This window comes from Coloeus monedula (genome assembly GCF_965178545.1).
Source record: "Coloeus monedula genome assembly, chromosome: 7".
NCBI classification, from domain to species: Eukaryota; Metazoa; Chordata; class Aves; order Passeriformes; family Corvidae; genus Coloeus; species Coloeus monedula.
The window spans coordinates 5,570,260-5,588,135 of NC_138787.1; the positions used below are offsets into that span (position 1 = coordinate 5,570,260).

The 17,876-nt window shown below is 38.4% G+C and overlaps 1 protein-coding gene across 5 annotated transcripts in view; it reads right to left on the reverse strand.

Moving 5' to 3' along the window:
- Window positions 1-17,876, reverse strand: part of DIP2A (disco interacting protein 2 homolog A) — an 81,775-nt gene that overhangs the window by 40,234 nt on the left and 23,665 nt on the right. For all 5 annotated transcript variants that reach the window (XR_014226586.1, XM_082285381.1, XM_082285380.1 and 2 more), the window contains exons 2-4: window positions 16,288-16,359; window positions 8,130-8,249; window positions 1,783-1,902 (exon numbers count right to left, since the gene is read on the reverse strand). Coding sequence is in view for 4 of the 5 variants with exons in the window: in XM_082285381.1 (XP_082141507.1) it covers window positions 1,783-1,902; window positions 8,130-8,249; window positions 16,288-16,359 (312 nt within the window). In the remaining variant the exon portion in view is untranslated. The remainder of the gene's footprint in view (window positions 1-1,782; window positions 1,903-8,129; window positions 8,250-16,287; window positions 16,360-17,876) is intronic.

The window sequence follows — 17,876 nt, forward strand, 5'->3', positions numbered from 1 at the left end:
ACCAGCTTTCAGCTCCTATTATTTAAGGTGCTACTGCACCCTGCTCAATCCCAGTGTGAGCACACTTGGCTTCTCTGCTGACCACCTGCACAGGCGTGTTAGAAGATGACACTCCAGCAGCACAAACACACAAAAACATGCAGATCTCACGGCATCATCTTGCTCTGTACACACATGTACAGCACGGAGTACAGGCTCAGGGGCATGGGCCAAGCATGTGTTCCATTTACACACCACCAGCTGTTTTTGATCCTATTATCCTGCTGTTTTCCCCACACTTATTCCTCTCTAAGTCTGCCCCTTTGCCTGTCTGCACTTCCCTTAACATCCCATAACAAGACTCATGCAGTTCCAAAACACTCTTGCCCTGCATCGTATACTGTGTCCCTCTGTGTGTTCCCCCCAGTCCAGAAGGTGCTCTAGTTCTGACTGGTCTTGACGGGCTTCACACCTAGGGCTCTCCAGGGACAGGCCTGGACAGGGTGACCCTTCTCTGAGTCCTGAACTTGCCTTCCTGCCTGCTGCTGTTCCTGGCGCTCCTCTGGGCTTGTGCAGATGGGTCTGGGACAGGCTGGTGGCTCATGGGACAGGGCATTATTTGGACTGCCCCAACTGCCATGCCCCACACTCCTCTGCAGATGTGCAAGGTAGCTTTTATTACATAACCTAACATTGTCTCCATAGCATCTCAGCTTCTTTTTAATAGTCACTCATTAAAAAAAGATACTTTAATGAAAATACTTATCTTCTAGGCAAAAACATTAAGGGTCGAGAAAGACCATATAGAACACAGAAGATTTTTGTTTGTTAACTAATGAAATAACTGGAGAACCCACAAAAATAATACACTTAAGTATGTGACTAGCAAAGAAAAGTGGAATTCTCTTTAAATGGGAAGAACAGAAAGAAGAAATAAATCTCAGAAAGCAGGAGAGCAGCATACCTGAACTCTTATTTTAGAGGAGGGGGTTAAGAACTAGAAATGATGAAGAAGGGCAGTAGAGGTCAGTGTGCTTCTGCTCCTGGGCCACATTACAAAAGACAAGAGGACGTCATCAAAATTAAACATCTTAGGAAATCCCTCTTCTCTGTATACAAGACATTGGCCTCAAACCACTTTGCTTGCTAGCAAAACATGTTCCAAGATTTTCTTAACCTCCAGAAAATTCACTGTGAGACAACAGAAGATTACTTTTTGCCCCTAAAAATTAAAGAAGACATTCTGCCATAACCAATCTGAACAATCATAGCATATGATTTTCTGACTGTTTTAATCTGCTCACCACTGAACAGTTGAAACCATCTGATGAGTGCTCTGCAATTAATGCAGCAACTTAATGCTCTGGTATTTTCCTCAACTTTTAAAAAAAGAATCTTCTGCAATGTGAAATGAGGTATTTTCAGCTCTGATATACTTGCCTAGATTATCTCCTCTGAGTGAGATGCGATGCAAGAGAACATACTTAATGTATAAAGGGCACCTGCTCACTCCATGACTGCTTTCATGTGGACTTCCAGCAGCTACAGTATCTCTAGATGAGACACTAAAAACCATGAGAAAAAACATCAAAGCATAAATCCAGCCAAGACCTGATTATTGGGAAATACAGCCATGATACAGAACTTTAGTGCAACCTACTAACAACTTAGGACAGGGACACTTTCCACTACCCCAGGTTGCTCCAAGCCCAGTCCAACCTGGCTTTGGACATTTGCTGGAATGGGATACCCACAGCTTCTCTGGACAGCTCTGTTCATTCTCTGTGTTCACTCAACATGTACCTGGAGGGGTGTATGTCTCTACTGAAGAGTGCACCAGGACAGAGCGTCTCTTCGATGGCATAGGCATTTTCCTCTCTTTATATTTTGCAAGTGCTGCTTGTACTGCTTCAGTGTGGACATCTATACAGAAAACAAACAAAAAGGTTAGAATTTAGTTAAACAGGAGGACTGAATCAACACTACTGCCTCCAGCTCCAATCCAGTGCAGAGGCAATGGTTTCCAAAGCTAAGGGAGGATATAAGCAGGGTCAAGTTGACACATTTTCCTCATGAAATCAGCCCAAAAAGGCTCTGTGAGTAGCATTTCGGAAACCCCCCTGAAATAAACACTGAAGTTACAGAGTACCCAGTATGTTAGTTTTGAACTATGAGTTATTTTCATATGGAGGAGAAATTTCAATGCAGATTCTGTAAATTCGCAACAGCATTTGACTCCTCATCCTCAAAATCCAGGAAGGGAAAAAAAGTACAAGTACGTGCATACTTGAAGGTGTCACAAAACAATGCAAGTAATAACAGAAAAAAGAAACGAATGGAATCAATGATCTTAGAGGTATTTTCCAACTCTAACAAAATTCTATGATTCTATATGAAGAATTAGGGAAAAGACACATACAGCTTTCACTTTCCTGAAAGCAAAAATTACCCTAAGAGGCTCATGGGCTATATTTTAACTTTTGTAATTTTTAAGCCAAAACTGATATTCAAGCAGAATTCAATGTTCAATCAAGACCTCACTGCAGATAAAATTTAACGTATTCCAGTAATTTTTCAGCAGCTTTTTCTTTTTGACATCTACATTTCAATGGTGTCAAAAGCTAAAACTTATGCAGGAAGAAAATTCATGAGAAGTGAACGGATGTTGAGGAGAAATGAGGCAGACCAAAAACATACTTTGATTTACCACCTGAGATTCACACTCAGGAAAAGCACAATACAACATGTATACACTTAAACATAGTTACAATGGGCTTGTTGCCATTTAGGAATGGTATTCTCCAATTTAGCCTTCCCTCTAAAAACACTTCAAGACAGGCACTGCTCGCTCACTCCCCCCTCTCCCTCCTCTCTGTGGTAGAATAGACAGGAGAATTAATTAGAGGCACAGATCATGGGTCAAGATAAAAGTGATTTACTGAAAACAGCAATGAGATATGAAAATGAACAGTAACAGCAAGACTAATGACAGAGGGTACAAGAAAAGAATTGCTATTGCTGAGTGTGGAAACCCCTGTCAACAGACAGAACCTGAACCAGGACAGAGCCCAAAAGTGAGTATATGATTATGCATTGGGCTGACCACATTTCTTCTACATGGAAACCGCTGTACAAGATTTTCAGAATTTAACTATTCAATTTGAAAGAAAATACATATTCTTTAGGTAAATATCCATCTATTCTTTTGTTAAAATGCAAATATGTAACAGGTAGACAAATTTGAAGGTATGAAACTATTTGTAGGTATGTAAGTGTGTAGGACAGACGTATACTTACACGACTTACATAATATACAATGTAATGTAACGACTCTATCCTGGTACCTACAGGGGTTTACCATGGTGATGACTACAGGTAAAATGCTGTATTTTACAGTACTTTTTCTTTTTTTTTTTTTTTTTGAAATTTAAAAAGTACCATTTCTTTACTAGCCCTGAACCCCCCTTTGGTCATGCTCAGCACAAGGCTCTTTCTAAAGAACTGTTCCCTTCAGTCTGGCCAAATGGATTCTACAAAATCACAAGAATCCCTGAGCATATGGTCCCAGACACCAACCAGCTCTTCACAGCAATAACGTCACTTTTCAGTCTGCAATTCCCCCCAGATAATCTGTTCAGAGCAGTACTTAAAATATGTATATATGCAAATACACTATCCAACCTGTGTCTTCCTACAAGACTCAGGAATGTACTAAGTAGATGCTTATCTCAAAGAAGAACCTTTTGTGCAATTAACATGGGAGGTTCAAATATGATGTTGTTATGAGAGAAAAATATTAAGAAGGAAAAAAAAAACCATCAGTAAAACCTCTATCCTTTAATACAAGATTTTTTTTTTGTCCTGGGCCCCGTCAGATTTTTGCTGCTGTACTTCACACCAAGGACTTAATAATGGATGTTTTATAAATTAAAAATTCCCCTTTTCTTATGTCTGCCTGCCTCCCTCTCCATTCCCACATCTAGGCTTTTTGTCAAGTCTTGGTTTCTCCTCACCCTTAGTTTTAGCTGTAATTGTCAACCAATGAAGTTTATTCCCACGGATACCCAGAAGCAAACCTTTTATGTCCCCAAATTCCAGAAACTTTAAGCAGGATTCAGCATCAATTAAAGGTTGTTTTTGCAGCCTTAAAAGTAGGGGCAAAATGCCCATTCTGCAGGACACATTTCTTTGGCAGAACTTCCAGTCAAAATCAAGCTGAAATGTTTCTAGAAAGAGACAGTAACTGTGACATGCAGTCACTTCCACCACGCCTACCATCTACATACAATTTAAAAGACATTTTTGTTACATCAACATCTCATAGGAAGCAGGGGAACATAAGTCGTTTTTCTCCAGAAGACGTCTGCCAAAGAGCAAAATAACACACAATATTTGTAGCCTGCATATAAATACATTAAGTCATTAAATAATGTGGCAGATAAATGAAAGCATTCTTAGAGAGTTGTGCATTTTGGGAACGGAAAGGCCTAGCTGGAGGCAGGGGAGTGCTGGGGCTTTTTAACAAAGCAGAGCAGGGCAGGTCATAACATCACACAGATTTGTGGAAGCAAGCATGAGAACTACTTTTTATTCCATTTCCGGAGGGCAAGATCACCACCACCTCCTCCTCTAGTCCTAACTCCCACCCCCAAACCTGGAACAGACTAGATTAAATGATAAAAATGCAACCAGGAAACAGTCAGGATGAATTTTTATTCTGTTCCATGTTTTATTTTTACAACGCCAATTTAACTCATCATTCCTTCTATACTCATTAAGATTTATTTCTGGCTAGAAATCTTTCTTATAATATCTTGTCCTTGGACAACAGCTGAATAGGAACATCCTCTCTCACGCAAATCAATGAAGTAATTGCTTTCACTTCCCTGGAACACTTTGTTCCTATTCCACTTTTGCTTTAAGAGCTTTTCTACATGATGAAACACATTTCAATAAAAGAAGTAAAAGGAATGAAATTATTTTAAATTAGCAGAATGCTTAGGGTACAAAAATCAATAAATTAGTATAAATTAAATTTTAACTGGATATTGGAATTGCAAAAAGCAGCTCTCTACCACTGTCTGTTACTTAAATTCTTTAAAATTTACCGTGAAAGTGATCCACCATGTAAGAACTGTGGAGTTCAGTTTTCTTTAAGGAATTAAACACTCATAATCAGACCAAATGTGTCACATTTTTGAGAAACGGGAACACAAATGCTCAGCAGTGATCAGTTGAAGTGATGAAGAGCAAGCCCAGCGTTTCATTAACACAAAGAATATATATATATCAAAGTGAGGAAAAAACCCATATGCTGCCATCCAAAAGCAGAAGAAAAAGTCTTGGAGAAGTATTTCTAAGCTGCACTTCATTAAGCCGCAAACAACCATCAACAATTAGTAACTGATTATAAACATTTTCTCCTTCTGTTGTAGTAAACCACACAATCTTCTCTCCCATTCCTCATACCTATTCTCATTTTCTTTCTTTCCACATGTCCTTAAAAAAGGATAAGGGAGAAAAACTAAAATAGTTTGTGGACTATAAACACCTAAACTCTTACAGCTCCTACACTGTCCAGCTATTAGAAGAGCATTTTTCATTCCCATTTGTAGCATCTGTGCATTTATCAGCCTCTGATTCTTGCCCCTGCCTTAGGCACAGAAGGAAGAATTTCTACAGTTAGTTGAAGAAAAAAATGACATTTATAAGCTGACCAGCTGTCCCTGCTGCTCATGGATTTCAAAATACCAAAAGGTAAAGCAATAAGCACTGTCTAGATAGGATGGGGAGAGGACCCAGAAAAAAGTAAAATCCATGGGTTGAGATACAATAATAACTGAAGTAAATTAAAATGTAATAATAATGATGGTGATGTTCAGAATAAAAGTAATAATAATAGAATTAGAACAAGAATAATAAAGTATGAGCATTATTCTCCTTGTAAATCTAAAACACAGTACTGTACCAGCTATTAAGAATAAAATTAACACTATTCCAGCTGAAGCCTGGGTGACAGGCTTGTACTTATCAATAGTATTCACTGTTGGAATGTTTTTGATAATATTTACTGTTTGAAGACAAGTGTCTGGGGATGATAAAAACACACCGTTCATTTAAATACACAATTCTTCTGTGAAACTGTTAAAAAAAGTGCTTAAAGACAGTAAATGACAGATTAATTGCATGAAAAGACAAAATTGTTTCACTTCCTTGTTTATTTTAAATAATTTATGTTGACGGTTCTGAAGAACCTGTAATAGCTCCAGAAAGAGATCCTGTTCTAGGAAAAGTGGCATTCTCCCCTCATCGACTAGTCTTGAAAAAGACATAGGAGAACTGATGAGATTTGAAGAAAGGAAAATAAGAAATAAAGACTGGAAGGAAAGAAAAAAGAAGAGACAACACACCCTCTCCTTCCCACAACAGTCTAAAGAATAAATAAGCTGTGAGATTGAGGGAAGGAGGTTAAAGCTGGTTATCCCTCACAAGAGGCAACGTGCGTCAGCACACAGGGAAGTTGAAGAAGTCAACAATATCTATCTCTTTGTTGAGATAAAGAAGCCAATCACTAATGAAGTAATCTGAAGAATTTTTTTTTTAATTACAGAGGTCAAAAGGGAATAGATATTGGCTTCTGAAAGCCATGTCTACATTTCCTTGCACAGACCTAAATAAGTTCTTTAGGTAAATATCTTTAGGTTTAACCTAAACTAAGTCAAACAAAACCATCACTATTTGGTTTTGATACCATCTGAGCACATTAAGCCTTGTCATTTATCACTAATGGGAAAAGAAATCCAATAATGTGTGTTGTAACTAAGATCCTTCCAAATTTCCAAGTGAAGAACTTGTTCTAGGCAGGAATATTTAATGAAAAATCCGTTTGGGGAGCAGTGATAGGAAACCACAGCAGGACATGGCAGTCCCCACCAAGAACTACCTCCCAAGGATTTCCTGCTGTAGTTGTGCTCTTCTTGCAGATTTTTATTTCTGTTAGTTTAACAGTGGCGCATCTTAATTTAATTATTGTCCATAATATAATTTCCTATAATGTATTTTTATAATTTAATAATTATTTTTTGTATTTTTAAAAAAAGTCATTTAGCTAATTTTGACAGTATGCAATATTCCCTGACATTCAGGAGTTTCTTCTCTGTGTAGCTGAATACAGGCATCTTTCCCAGGAGTCTGTTCATATCCTCAGGATATTTAAGAAGTCTCATTCATCACTCAATTAACCCTAAGGAATGTATAAGGCACATCAGCTCTACCTCTGGAGTAAGGTTTTACATATCAGCAGGGCAAATAGGATGCAATAACTACTCTGCCCAAGCAGTGGCAAGACAAGGTGACCCAAGACCAGCTTTCTGTTAAGGATGTGCAGTGCATGTCATCACTTGCACTTCTCATCCCCAAACCCAAGATGCGGAATTACCCTGGACAACAAACAGAAAAATATCCAGCTACAAGTCCAAAGGTATTTAGGAGAGAAAAGCTTCCAAACACCTGTTTCTCCTCACTATTGTGACAAGGAATTTCATAGGGAAATAGGTGTACTTCAACCACCTGAAAAGTAACAATAGGAACAGGATGCAATGAGGATATTGGTATTTTCACACAATTTTCCAAAACAGGTTTGTCACTGTGCTGTCCATTTAAAGTGAAGTAGAATATCCATTGTGACATTTCCCTTTTTTGTGCACTTGCTTTAAACCAGGAAGTATTTGAAAGAAAGCTACAATAAATATATAACCTTCCTTTAACAAAATAACCCAAACAAGCAACCAAAACATCTCCCAAATTCACACACTGTAGTCTTCAAACTTTTTAAGTAACTCTTCTACAGAGTGGGAACCCAATTTTGTTTTCTCAGCAAATATGAAAAAACTGTTGAGCATGGTAAAATTCACAACAAGAAACACATCAGAAGGCAGGTCTACAGTCTCTTTCCCTTCTAGCATTTCCTCCAGGCTGGATTCAAACAAAACCACTCATGCATCGAAACAAAAAGATACTTGAAAGACATTCATTATCTGTTCCCTTCTTCCAAAGCACTTCCAGCTTTCTATGTAGGTGCGGGTACCATTTTACAGGTATACTTTTCCTCTTAGGACATGTGATGCCTCAGCTACATCTCTGTCCCTTACCGGATCGGAAGCGCTCGTCCCTCGAGTTAGTGGATCGGGATTTCTGCTGTTTTGATACTGCAGCAGTGGCTTGGGAAGAGCCGGACACTCTGTTCTCTGCTTGCAGGGATGGATCCACACCTGAAACACAGTTTCATTTTAGTACAAACTCAGCTTTGCAAATATAACATCATGCTCCCCATGACCACCCTCAACACTTACTCACAAGTTCAACTGGTGCAAGACAGTAGCTTTAGAAACAGCTCATCTTCTACCTGTATTTTAATTCAATTTAATCTATGCCCATTTAACACAGCAATACTCAGAAGATTCACATTTTACAAAAATGCTGCAATTCTCTAATAAAACCTTTGTAGATATTAAGGCAGAATTACTACCAGCTTCAGCTGTCTAAAAGCTCCTGCTGTAGTCTAGGTTGGCTGGGTGCTTCGTATACTCCTGAAATGATGACAGACCTTCCCAGCCCCATAGAGGGTAACAAAAATAAGAGGAACGGAACCATTCTCTAGTTGTTTGCTCTGCACCTGATTAGAACAGCGCTCTAGATAACCTAGAGCAGTTGCTTACGTTTAGGCTGGCTAATGTTCAAGAAGATGAATCTCAATTTTACATTGTAGCACAACAGGAAGAAAAATCAAGGGGGTGGACAGTAGCCATTAAATATCTACTATCACTTCCTGGTCCCCGAAGTGAGGAGACTCCCTGCTGGCTCTTGATCCATCAAGGACTACATAAATTTGGACTAGGAACTTCCATTTGCAATTTTATTACAAACTTATACATGTAATGTAAAAATTCTAATGCAGTTGGAAGGGTTTTTGCACAATCCTAATACAAAATTAGCTTAGTGCTGTATTTTAAAATAAACTTTCTTCAGCCACGTAAGACCTGCTGCATCAAGTTCACTATATTTACTCAGCCCTTGTACCACACAGGGCCGAGTGTATCTTTCATTTCACTCCTTCCTTCCCTTGAAGAGCTTCTGCTTTCCTACCTGCCCCCAAGTCTTTTGAAAATAACAAGTTTTGGAAACAACGTATTTGAAAACCACATTCTCAAAACGCAAATATTTACTGAAAGCAGCTCCCACTGAACTGAAGACATCATTCCAGAGGAATCTGGGCCAGTTCCTTTGCAAGCAAAGATCTTACTTTAACAAGTATGAAAAGGTTCCTCTCGCTCTCACGGGGTTTCTGTTCCCTCCCCTTTGTTACAAAGTGAGTACCAGGAAAGAAATTGGCAATTACTAACAAATCTAGCAATTATAAGACATTTTAATTACGACCTTTCAGTAAGAGATAGTCTTTACATTAGGAGTGTAATTGGATTAAGTATCCCAGTTCTACCTCAATTGATGAACAAGAACTTTCAAATACTCTATTTAAATATAATATCCTTAGGGAAGGTGTTTTATCATCTTCAGGACAAGACAAGTTACTATAGACCAGCTTTCTTGGGTATGTGTTAAGACCTTTGGATGAATGCACTCCATAATCCCCTTCCCATCCCCTTTGCAGCTAACAGTGAATGCCTCTGGATGTTGAAAAGGCAACCTTGAGCTAGACATGGGCTTTGGGGGGGTGGGTGTGTGTGTGTCTGTGGGAAAAATTAGGCTAAATAATAGAAAAACAAAGGAACATTTAATAAATCACACAGATCTAAGTTTTTAGAAATTAGTCCAACTCCAGAGATATGCTCCTCTCTTTTACAATCTGTGATAAAGAACGAACACATTTTCACCTAGTTTTTCCTATTTTCCAAAAGTAAAGCCTTTTAAGCAGATGACAGAATATCTAACATCAACTGCATTTTCCAATGGGATAAATGGAGACAGCCCAGCAAAGAAACTACAGTGGTCTCAATGGAGCAGAACAGAACATGTGCTTACCAATATACAGACCTAACATTCCTTGAAACACTTAAGCAGAATTCTGTTTGTAACAGAAAAACAAATGTCACCTTCCAACTGAATTGATTCAACAGATCTGATAGTGGTGAAAACACTACAGAATTCTATTCCACATTTCATTTGAACACAAGTTTTCTATAACCACAGTTCAACAGTCATGGGGGATTTGTTGATCTGGAAACAATAAACAACAACTTTAGATTTTGTTAAAAAGATTGAGGCAAGTCATCTCCTTAAGCCTGAGCCAAGCAAACAGCCAAGGCAAAGGGATAACACGATAACTATGATGGTACAAAAGAGAACAGGCAGCTGGGCTGGGAGGGTCCCTCAACTAAAACTGCTTGTGAAATTTTCAGAAAACAGCGTATCTACATAATTTTGGCATGATCTTGTTAAAAGAAACCTTGGGTGAAAAAGATAACAAAAGAAAACCAGAAGAGTTTTTTTGTGTGCCATTTCTTTTCCTCCAGGAGGGTTGTTAGTTGTAAGCAGAAAAAGAGATTGCTGTTCTTCCCAATTCCTTACTCTTCCCATTTGCAGTCTTGTAGTAATTACAGAGCCTTGAGATCAGGACTTGTAAGAGCCTCTTTTCCACTATGTGATCCCCTGTGAGAGGAAAATAATCTGGATAATGAGCTAACTGTGTATAATCCATCAGCAGATGACAACCTGCATGCGGGATGTCCTGAGTCACATGCAATCCCAGCACTGCTGTTTGGCCACACCAGTACTGGGGGCAGGAGGAGCAGGGAAGAAGTAGCCACATGTAACAATAGGAGTGGCATGACCAACTCCAAAACCAGAACACTCTCCTCCTCCCAAGACTAAGATCATTTTTTTGTGAATCAGAGTTATTGTGATGAAGTATGTATCAATGATTCTCACAAGTTTCCTTTAAATTAGGATGGAGTATGAAATCCTTGGCACTGCTAGACACCACAACTCAGTTTCTTCAGATTAAGTCTCCCTTCTTGCTTTCTCAAAGAAGGTTTCATATCCTAGTGCAAAAATACCACCAATGAATCTGAAAAACATCACTTCTTGGTAAAAATAGTAAGATAGTGCATCTGACTCTTAGGCTACACAACTGTGTGCCAGTAAAATCGTTCCACAAGCTTGGTGAGCTTGTTCATTTATTCTCCTAGTATGCAAATCACTAACTTAGCCTTCAGCAAAAGCAGATGCGTAATTAGGCTACACAAACTTCCACTCACACCAAAGCCTTTACAAAATAACATGTGAAAAGAGATATACTAAAGGCACTTGATCCACTACCACTGCATCTTGTCCATTTTTAACTTACCCAAAGCTAGCAAGAATGAAGTCATCTTAAAGAGGCTGCTTGTTCCAACTAACTGAACAATCTGCTTCTACAGAATGAAATTAAAGCTAATATTTGAATTATTACTCTATTTGTCCATCCACAAGCACTGGAGAATCAAGACTAATACTGGCATTTCTAGCCATTTTCATTTTTACAAGCAAAAATGATTTTACTATAAGAGCAGTGAAGAGCTGCCAGGACCAGAAGATTCTCTGCTGGCATCACTGGGGAGGATGCACAGCTAAAGACATCAGGTAGGTAAAGATCAAATTTTCAAAACATAATGTATTAAAGAGCTCTGTAGAGAGGAGAAGGGAAGAGGGAGGCCAAAGAAGAAACTCCAGACTCTTTGTACATTATCAAATCTTTCTGCAGCTATTGAACTGAGTCTGTAAATAAGAAAGGAACAAATTACAGCAGCCAGGTTCAAAGCACAAAAAGACAGGAAAAGGGGTATGACAAGGTGGAAAATCCAAAAAGCGGAGGTCTGGCTCTGGGTCAATTATTGACTATCCAGTCCTCACTCATGTTCACAGTTCAATGTTACCATTCTTTACTGTCATAACCCATCCTAGAACATATTACCTGCTGTACACACTTTCGTCTTCAAGATCCAAAACGAAGTATTCACACCTTCCAGATCAGAGGGACTGAATAAGGGTCTACCCAATGTAATTTATTACCCAGAATAAGGTATTAGAAGTTCAAGAGATTAAAAATAATAATGATAACAAAAGGCATCATACACATGCACTGTTTGACAGTCTTCCATGATTCTGTAACATTCTCCTCTACTCAAGGAAGTAAATTCTAGCTCATAAGCTTCCACTTGAAGCCTATGAAACTATTTTAAGGGCATTAACACTTTCCATTCAAGGAAGCATAAAACAGCAGCAAAGAATACAAAAGCATAGAATACACTTGTTATAAATTCAATGAACCAAATACAAGCCAGGATTTGGATCCAACTCAGAGAATCCAAACACTGACTAAACCATCTCAAAGAAAATACCCACAAGCAAGAGACACACTTATTTAGACACTATGACAGACTGGTAAGCAGAAGACCTACCTGGCATTAGCTAGAACTTTAATTTCTCAAAATAATAGTCCATTTTAAGCAGCAGTTCAAGAGGTGCTTCACAAGCAGCCCAGCACTCCTAATGCAAAAGGATGTGCACTGAATTTCATGAAAAGGCACAGAATAGCAATCTCTTGATCTTTGGAGAAACTGTGAGCAATGAAGCTATAAACTGCTTTTTCAACTTGCCCATGTGAACACATTACATTTTCACATACCTCATTCAAACCAATTACACCAAGATCCAACCAAATTAGCCAATTAAAATTTGGACGTACTTTGATCATAGCTGTTATACCCATAGTATAAAGTAGGAGTTTTAACCCCATAGCATCAAGAAAGGTACTTACATGTTTTTCCTATAAACTATCAGAAACTATAAAGCTTTTGTAGACTCCAAGACACCAGAGTAAGTTGCACACTCCTTAAAATGGAACTAGAGGTACAAAGTGCTATAGGGCATGTAAAACTCATCCCACTCTAACTGAATGAATGGCTGAAGTACCCACAAAGAAGTAAAAACAAAAATCACAGTTATACAGAATCACAGAGCAATCCAGGTTGAAGGGACCTTGACGATCACCTGGTCCAGCCAGGAATAGAAAGTATATTATTCCTGGCAGCAGCAGAAACATTTTTCAGAGACATAAAACTATGAAAACGTAAGAAAAATAGAAGTATGGGACATGCCAGCCTCAATGAAAACTAGAGGAGGTTCTATCATCATTTTCCTTTAAAATGAAAATTTGAAAATAGTAACATTTCAATTTTGCTGGAGCAGAAGCACTAAGAAAGAAAAGAGAAGAAAACAATAAAAGAAAAAAAATTTAATTAGAGTGGAATCACTCTGACACCAGAGGAGAAATGAAGTCACTCACCAAGGTGTTTATCTAGCACTAACTAAATCTAGTGAAATAATTTCCAAGGACTGCTCTGTAAAGCAGCACCAGGACACTAACTGCAGTTGCAACCTTACACAGCAGAAGAGGCAACTTAAAAATAACCAGTAACACTGTAAAAAGATCAGTAAGAAATCAGGATAATCAGGAAACAACCATCACAAGGCAAGAGTTTTACTTGAGGTGTTAGGAAGCTCAAGACCATCACCTGCCCATCAGGACAGGATACTCACTGTAAATGCTATATTTTATCATTATTTCTGAATGTTTTTACACTCCAGCTCTACCCAGATTCAAAATCACCCTCTGCCGTGTATCTGATGTTATCCATCACTCAGAAGCTTCACCATGCAGCATGCCTGGTTGCCTACAGATATAATTAATTATTTCCTCAGAGTTTTATCTGTAATTTGCATGCAGAGGTTGACTGAGGAAACCAATTACTGACTGTTAAATATTACTTCATTAAAATAATTAATTACTGTTTAATGCTTGCTATTACTCAACACTTGTTTTTCATTTTGCACAGTGCATTTGGTTGGACCAGTGAAAAATAACTCATTCTAGTTAGTATTTCCACATAACTACACAGTTTTATGGTCGTAAGCAAAATCTTTACATTTCCACTAATTCTTCATCAATGCAGATTTAGAATTTTAGAACACAAAACAATCTACAAGAATGAGACTCTTGAATCACAAGATGTTCTGCTTAATTTTCCTGCTAATTGAAAATATGCTTTGCAGCCACTTCTGTCTTGTTCACCAAGCCCTCTGCAGGGTTGTTTAACACTGTCTGGGTAACGATCTGGCTCCCCACAGATTCAGCTACAGAGTGCAGCAGAACACAGCCCAACCCATTTTACATGGTATTGAAAGAGCAGGAGCTTACACATGATCAGTTTGTAGGTGGCAGTTGATGAGGTGTAACATAGAAAGTTAAACTTCCAGAAATCAAACCTATGAGCATGCAAGTACACTTGTAAGACATAAAGCTGTAAAAAGACAGTGGTCCTGGGGATGGTCAAATCATAGAGTAAGAACTCATCAAATGTAAAATGCTGACATTCATCAGTCTGCAAAACCTTGATGGATAATGAACCTTATGAATCCTACCAGGAATGCTGCAATTAAATTGTTAATGATAAAAAAATTTCTGCACGCTCAAAGCCTTTGGGACTCCCACACACTATTCTGAGCCATGCTGAAGCTGTGTCAATTAAGCAAATTCCAAGCTAGAACTGGGTTAATGGAACATATGTCAGGAAACTGAAACAGGCAGTTAGCTTCATGTTTTAAGCAAATTTCATCTTTTTGCCAGATGATCATTCTTTGTGCTCAGAGGCAGACAGCCTATTCATTTTTTTTAGCTTATTAAAGCTAGATTCCTGTCAGCTTAATGCTAAACTAGGCAGAATCGTAAAAAACAAAAATCAGGTAATCTGGTATTGCTTAGAAAATGTGGTATCAAGCAAGTAGGACAAACCACAGGATTCACTGACTCATTAAACTATTGCTTAAGGCGATTATTGAAAATATGGCTGAACAAGGAGAAAAATCTTTAAGCAGCTGAAAATCTAAACTTACTTTAACAAGTATGGCAGACCAAGTACTGGAGTCGTCTAAAGCTATGTTTGAGACCTCAGTACTTGAATATTTGCGCAAACAGCCTTCTGAGAGCTGAGAAGAAAAAAATATAAAGTAAAACTCCACTGTCAATAGAAAGGAGTGAAGGCAGAGTAAATCAAAGGTGATCGGAGATTAAACAAGAGACAGAAATCCAAAGACATGACTTTCTAATCAAAGTGCATTGACAGAATATTTCTAATAATTGTAAATGCTCAGCCAAAATCCATACCTTGCCTGGTCTCAGAATCTTTAACTAAGCTGAGTTAGAGGACAGGGTACTTTGAACAGAAAACTGAGACAGTTCTTTCCAGAAAAACGGCGTAAGGAGGAGAAGATGTGGCAGGTGAGGCTAGAGCTTGCTGCTGACTGTCAAAGTCATCCTAAAAATCCAAACTGCTTCTTTGCAAGGAATGAGCCATTTTAAAGAGATGAGTTTGGTTCTGCTTGGCCTACAGAGATTATAAATTTGCTAAGGGAAAACTTAACACCTGTTCTTAAAAAAAACCCCAAACGCAAATAAAAACCAAAGCCACAAAAAAGAAACCTTTGCTAAGAACCCCCATGATGAAACATCAGATTACATTCTGACTGTTCAACACTGTCTCAGTTTACAGTGTCTCATTATTGCTTCCACTCACCTTGGTTTTCTTCTCATTTTTCCTTATCTTAAAATCTGTCAAGATATGGAAAATTGGGAGATTATAGAATACCAAAGTTCAGTGGCAGCAGAACAGCCCTAACCCTGAGTGATTTCAGTGTCCTAGTAAAAAAAAAAAATTAAAAAAAAGTTGGGCACTTGGGGTTTTGGCTGTGGACGATGAATTCTGATAATAACCGGCTTCAGAAATAATAGTTTATAATAAAAAAGTCAGTACTTTGAAGAAACAGAGAGGGTGAGGAGGTGTGTGGAAATGGGGTGAGGCACAGGGCGAATGCAAAAAACCAGCACATTAAAGCATGAGAGTGATGGCTACTGAGCATTTTCATCGAATGAAAGCAGCCAACTTGCTTTTAGTAATAACTTAACTCATTTCTAAAGTTATCTTAAAGTCTCAGATGCAGGTGTCAAACTGAAGTTTGCTGACAAAAACGTTACCATTTAACATTTTATATAAAACTATATAAACCCCCCCCCCCCCGCCCCGTATTTCAGGCTTTTACATTGCTCTGCACTTCTCTGTGACAGCCATTTCCCACTGCTGGTTAGATGCCATACCACACACTATTATAATTCATCCAGTCTATTTACTGAGAACTTTTCCATTTTATATTTTCACAGATTTGGCACAAAAGTGTAACTTCCATGCAGTTTCTCACCTTGAATTAGTGGTATGTACCGTGCTAATAGCTTTGCCCTCTTCTTTTCATATCCTTTCTGAGTGATGTCTCCTAAGGAAAAGAAGAAATAAATACATGTTGTTTGGAAATTCTACATTTAAATCTTTGCATCAAGCACATTCCATCAGCAACATTCACATTCTGTCAGGTGAAAGAGTTTAACAAAGCAAACTATGCAGGGAAAAACCAACCAAAAAAAGGCATTAATTATATATTTGGATTCGGTCTACCTCTGTCCAGGTAGAACACCTTTTACTCAGTCAGATTTTACACAGAAAAGTTCTTACTCTGTATTTTAAAATGATTCTCAAGTACTTTCCTTAATCCATAAGGGCGGCATTTAATTTTTTGCTTAATATTCTCCATTTCCTCAAATATCCAGCTCACCCCTGTTATCAGAGAACACTAACAGACACAAAGACACTTCATTCTACCATCCCCAACCTTCATCTAAGTGAATATGCATCATTTAAAGCTATTGACACTCCACCAAAACAAGCAATGGGAGTTCAAAGACATTGTTCAAAACAGGTAAGAAAAACAAATGCACATCCTGGAGTGCTTCAATTATTGCAGGTATTTCGAAATGCAATCCGCCTCTTTTTCTTCATAAACCCATGTAAATATTATATATAAAATTTGGACACAAGACAGAAATTACCATTTTTCTTGAGCAGAAAAAAAATTAGTAGAAGAAATACACAGAAATATAATTTATATATATATATAAAATTATTATATCAAAATGAGAACGAGATCAAACCAAAACAAAGCATCACAAATGCCCAAGCAGATTTGTCTGCCTGGGAATAGATGGACAAAATGACAAACTACATTTTTTGTGAAAAAAGGAAAAGGATATCAGAAGAGATGCATCATTTTCAGTTATGGAGAAAAAAAAACCCCTGTCCAACAGACAAGCAGCATCAGTAAGAAGAACAGATTTTTTTAAAACCAGAAGTAATTTGTAAGATTAAAGCTCAGCAAATTCTTTAAGGATCAAAACTGTGCCTTACACAAATGTGCTGTACTGTAAGCTCAGTGAAGACATCAATTTTCACAGCTTCATAAATGCTCCACATAATCATTATCCCAACCCTTTGCACAGTTCAGCCTCTGCCAGGTACCACCCAGCTGCACAGGTAAGCCATGGAAGCATTGATCAAAAGGCAAGGTTGAACAGAGTGTCCCATTTAAAGCAGAGTACTTCACATGCTGGCATCTTGCTGCACTTGGAAATTCTTTGATTTTGCTTGAATGCTGACTTGAAGGACTTTCCTTGAATGAGGTTAAGCAAAGGACAAAGTCAAAAGCATCTCTGTCACCTTCTGCAGCGCCATGGCAGGTTAGGCTGTGCTGCCCAGCCAAGCTGGGCTTTGTTCCTTTCTCCAAAGACTGGGGGTGGGCTCTTCCTGACAACTGCTCCCCCCTTGCCCCCAGAGCCTCAGGGGGATTAACCCATCATATGGGTTTTTTGTGATCCCTCATTTCTTCCAAAAAGAGCCGCTTTGCCACATCTGGTACGCCAGGGCCACAGCTGCTGTCATTTAGCCTCACTTTCTCCTGAG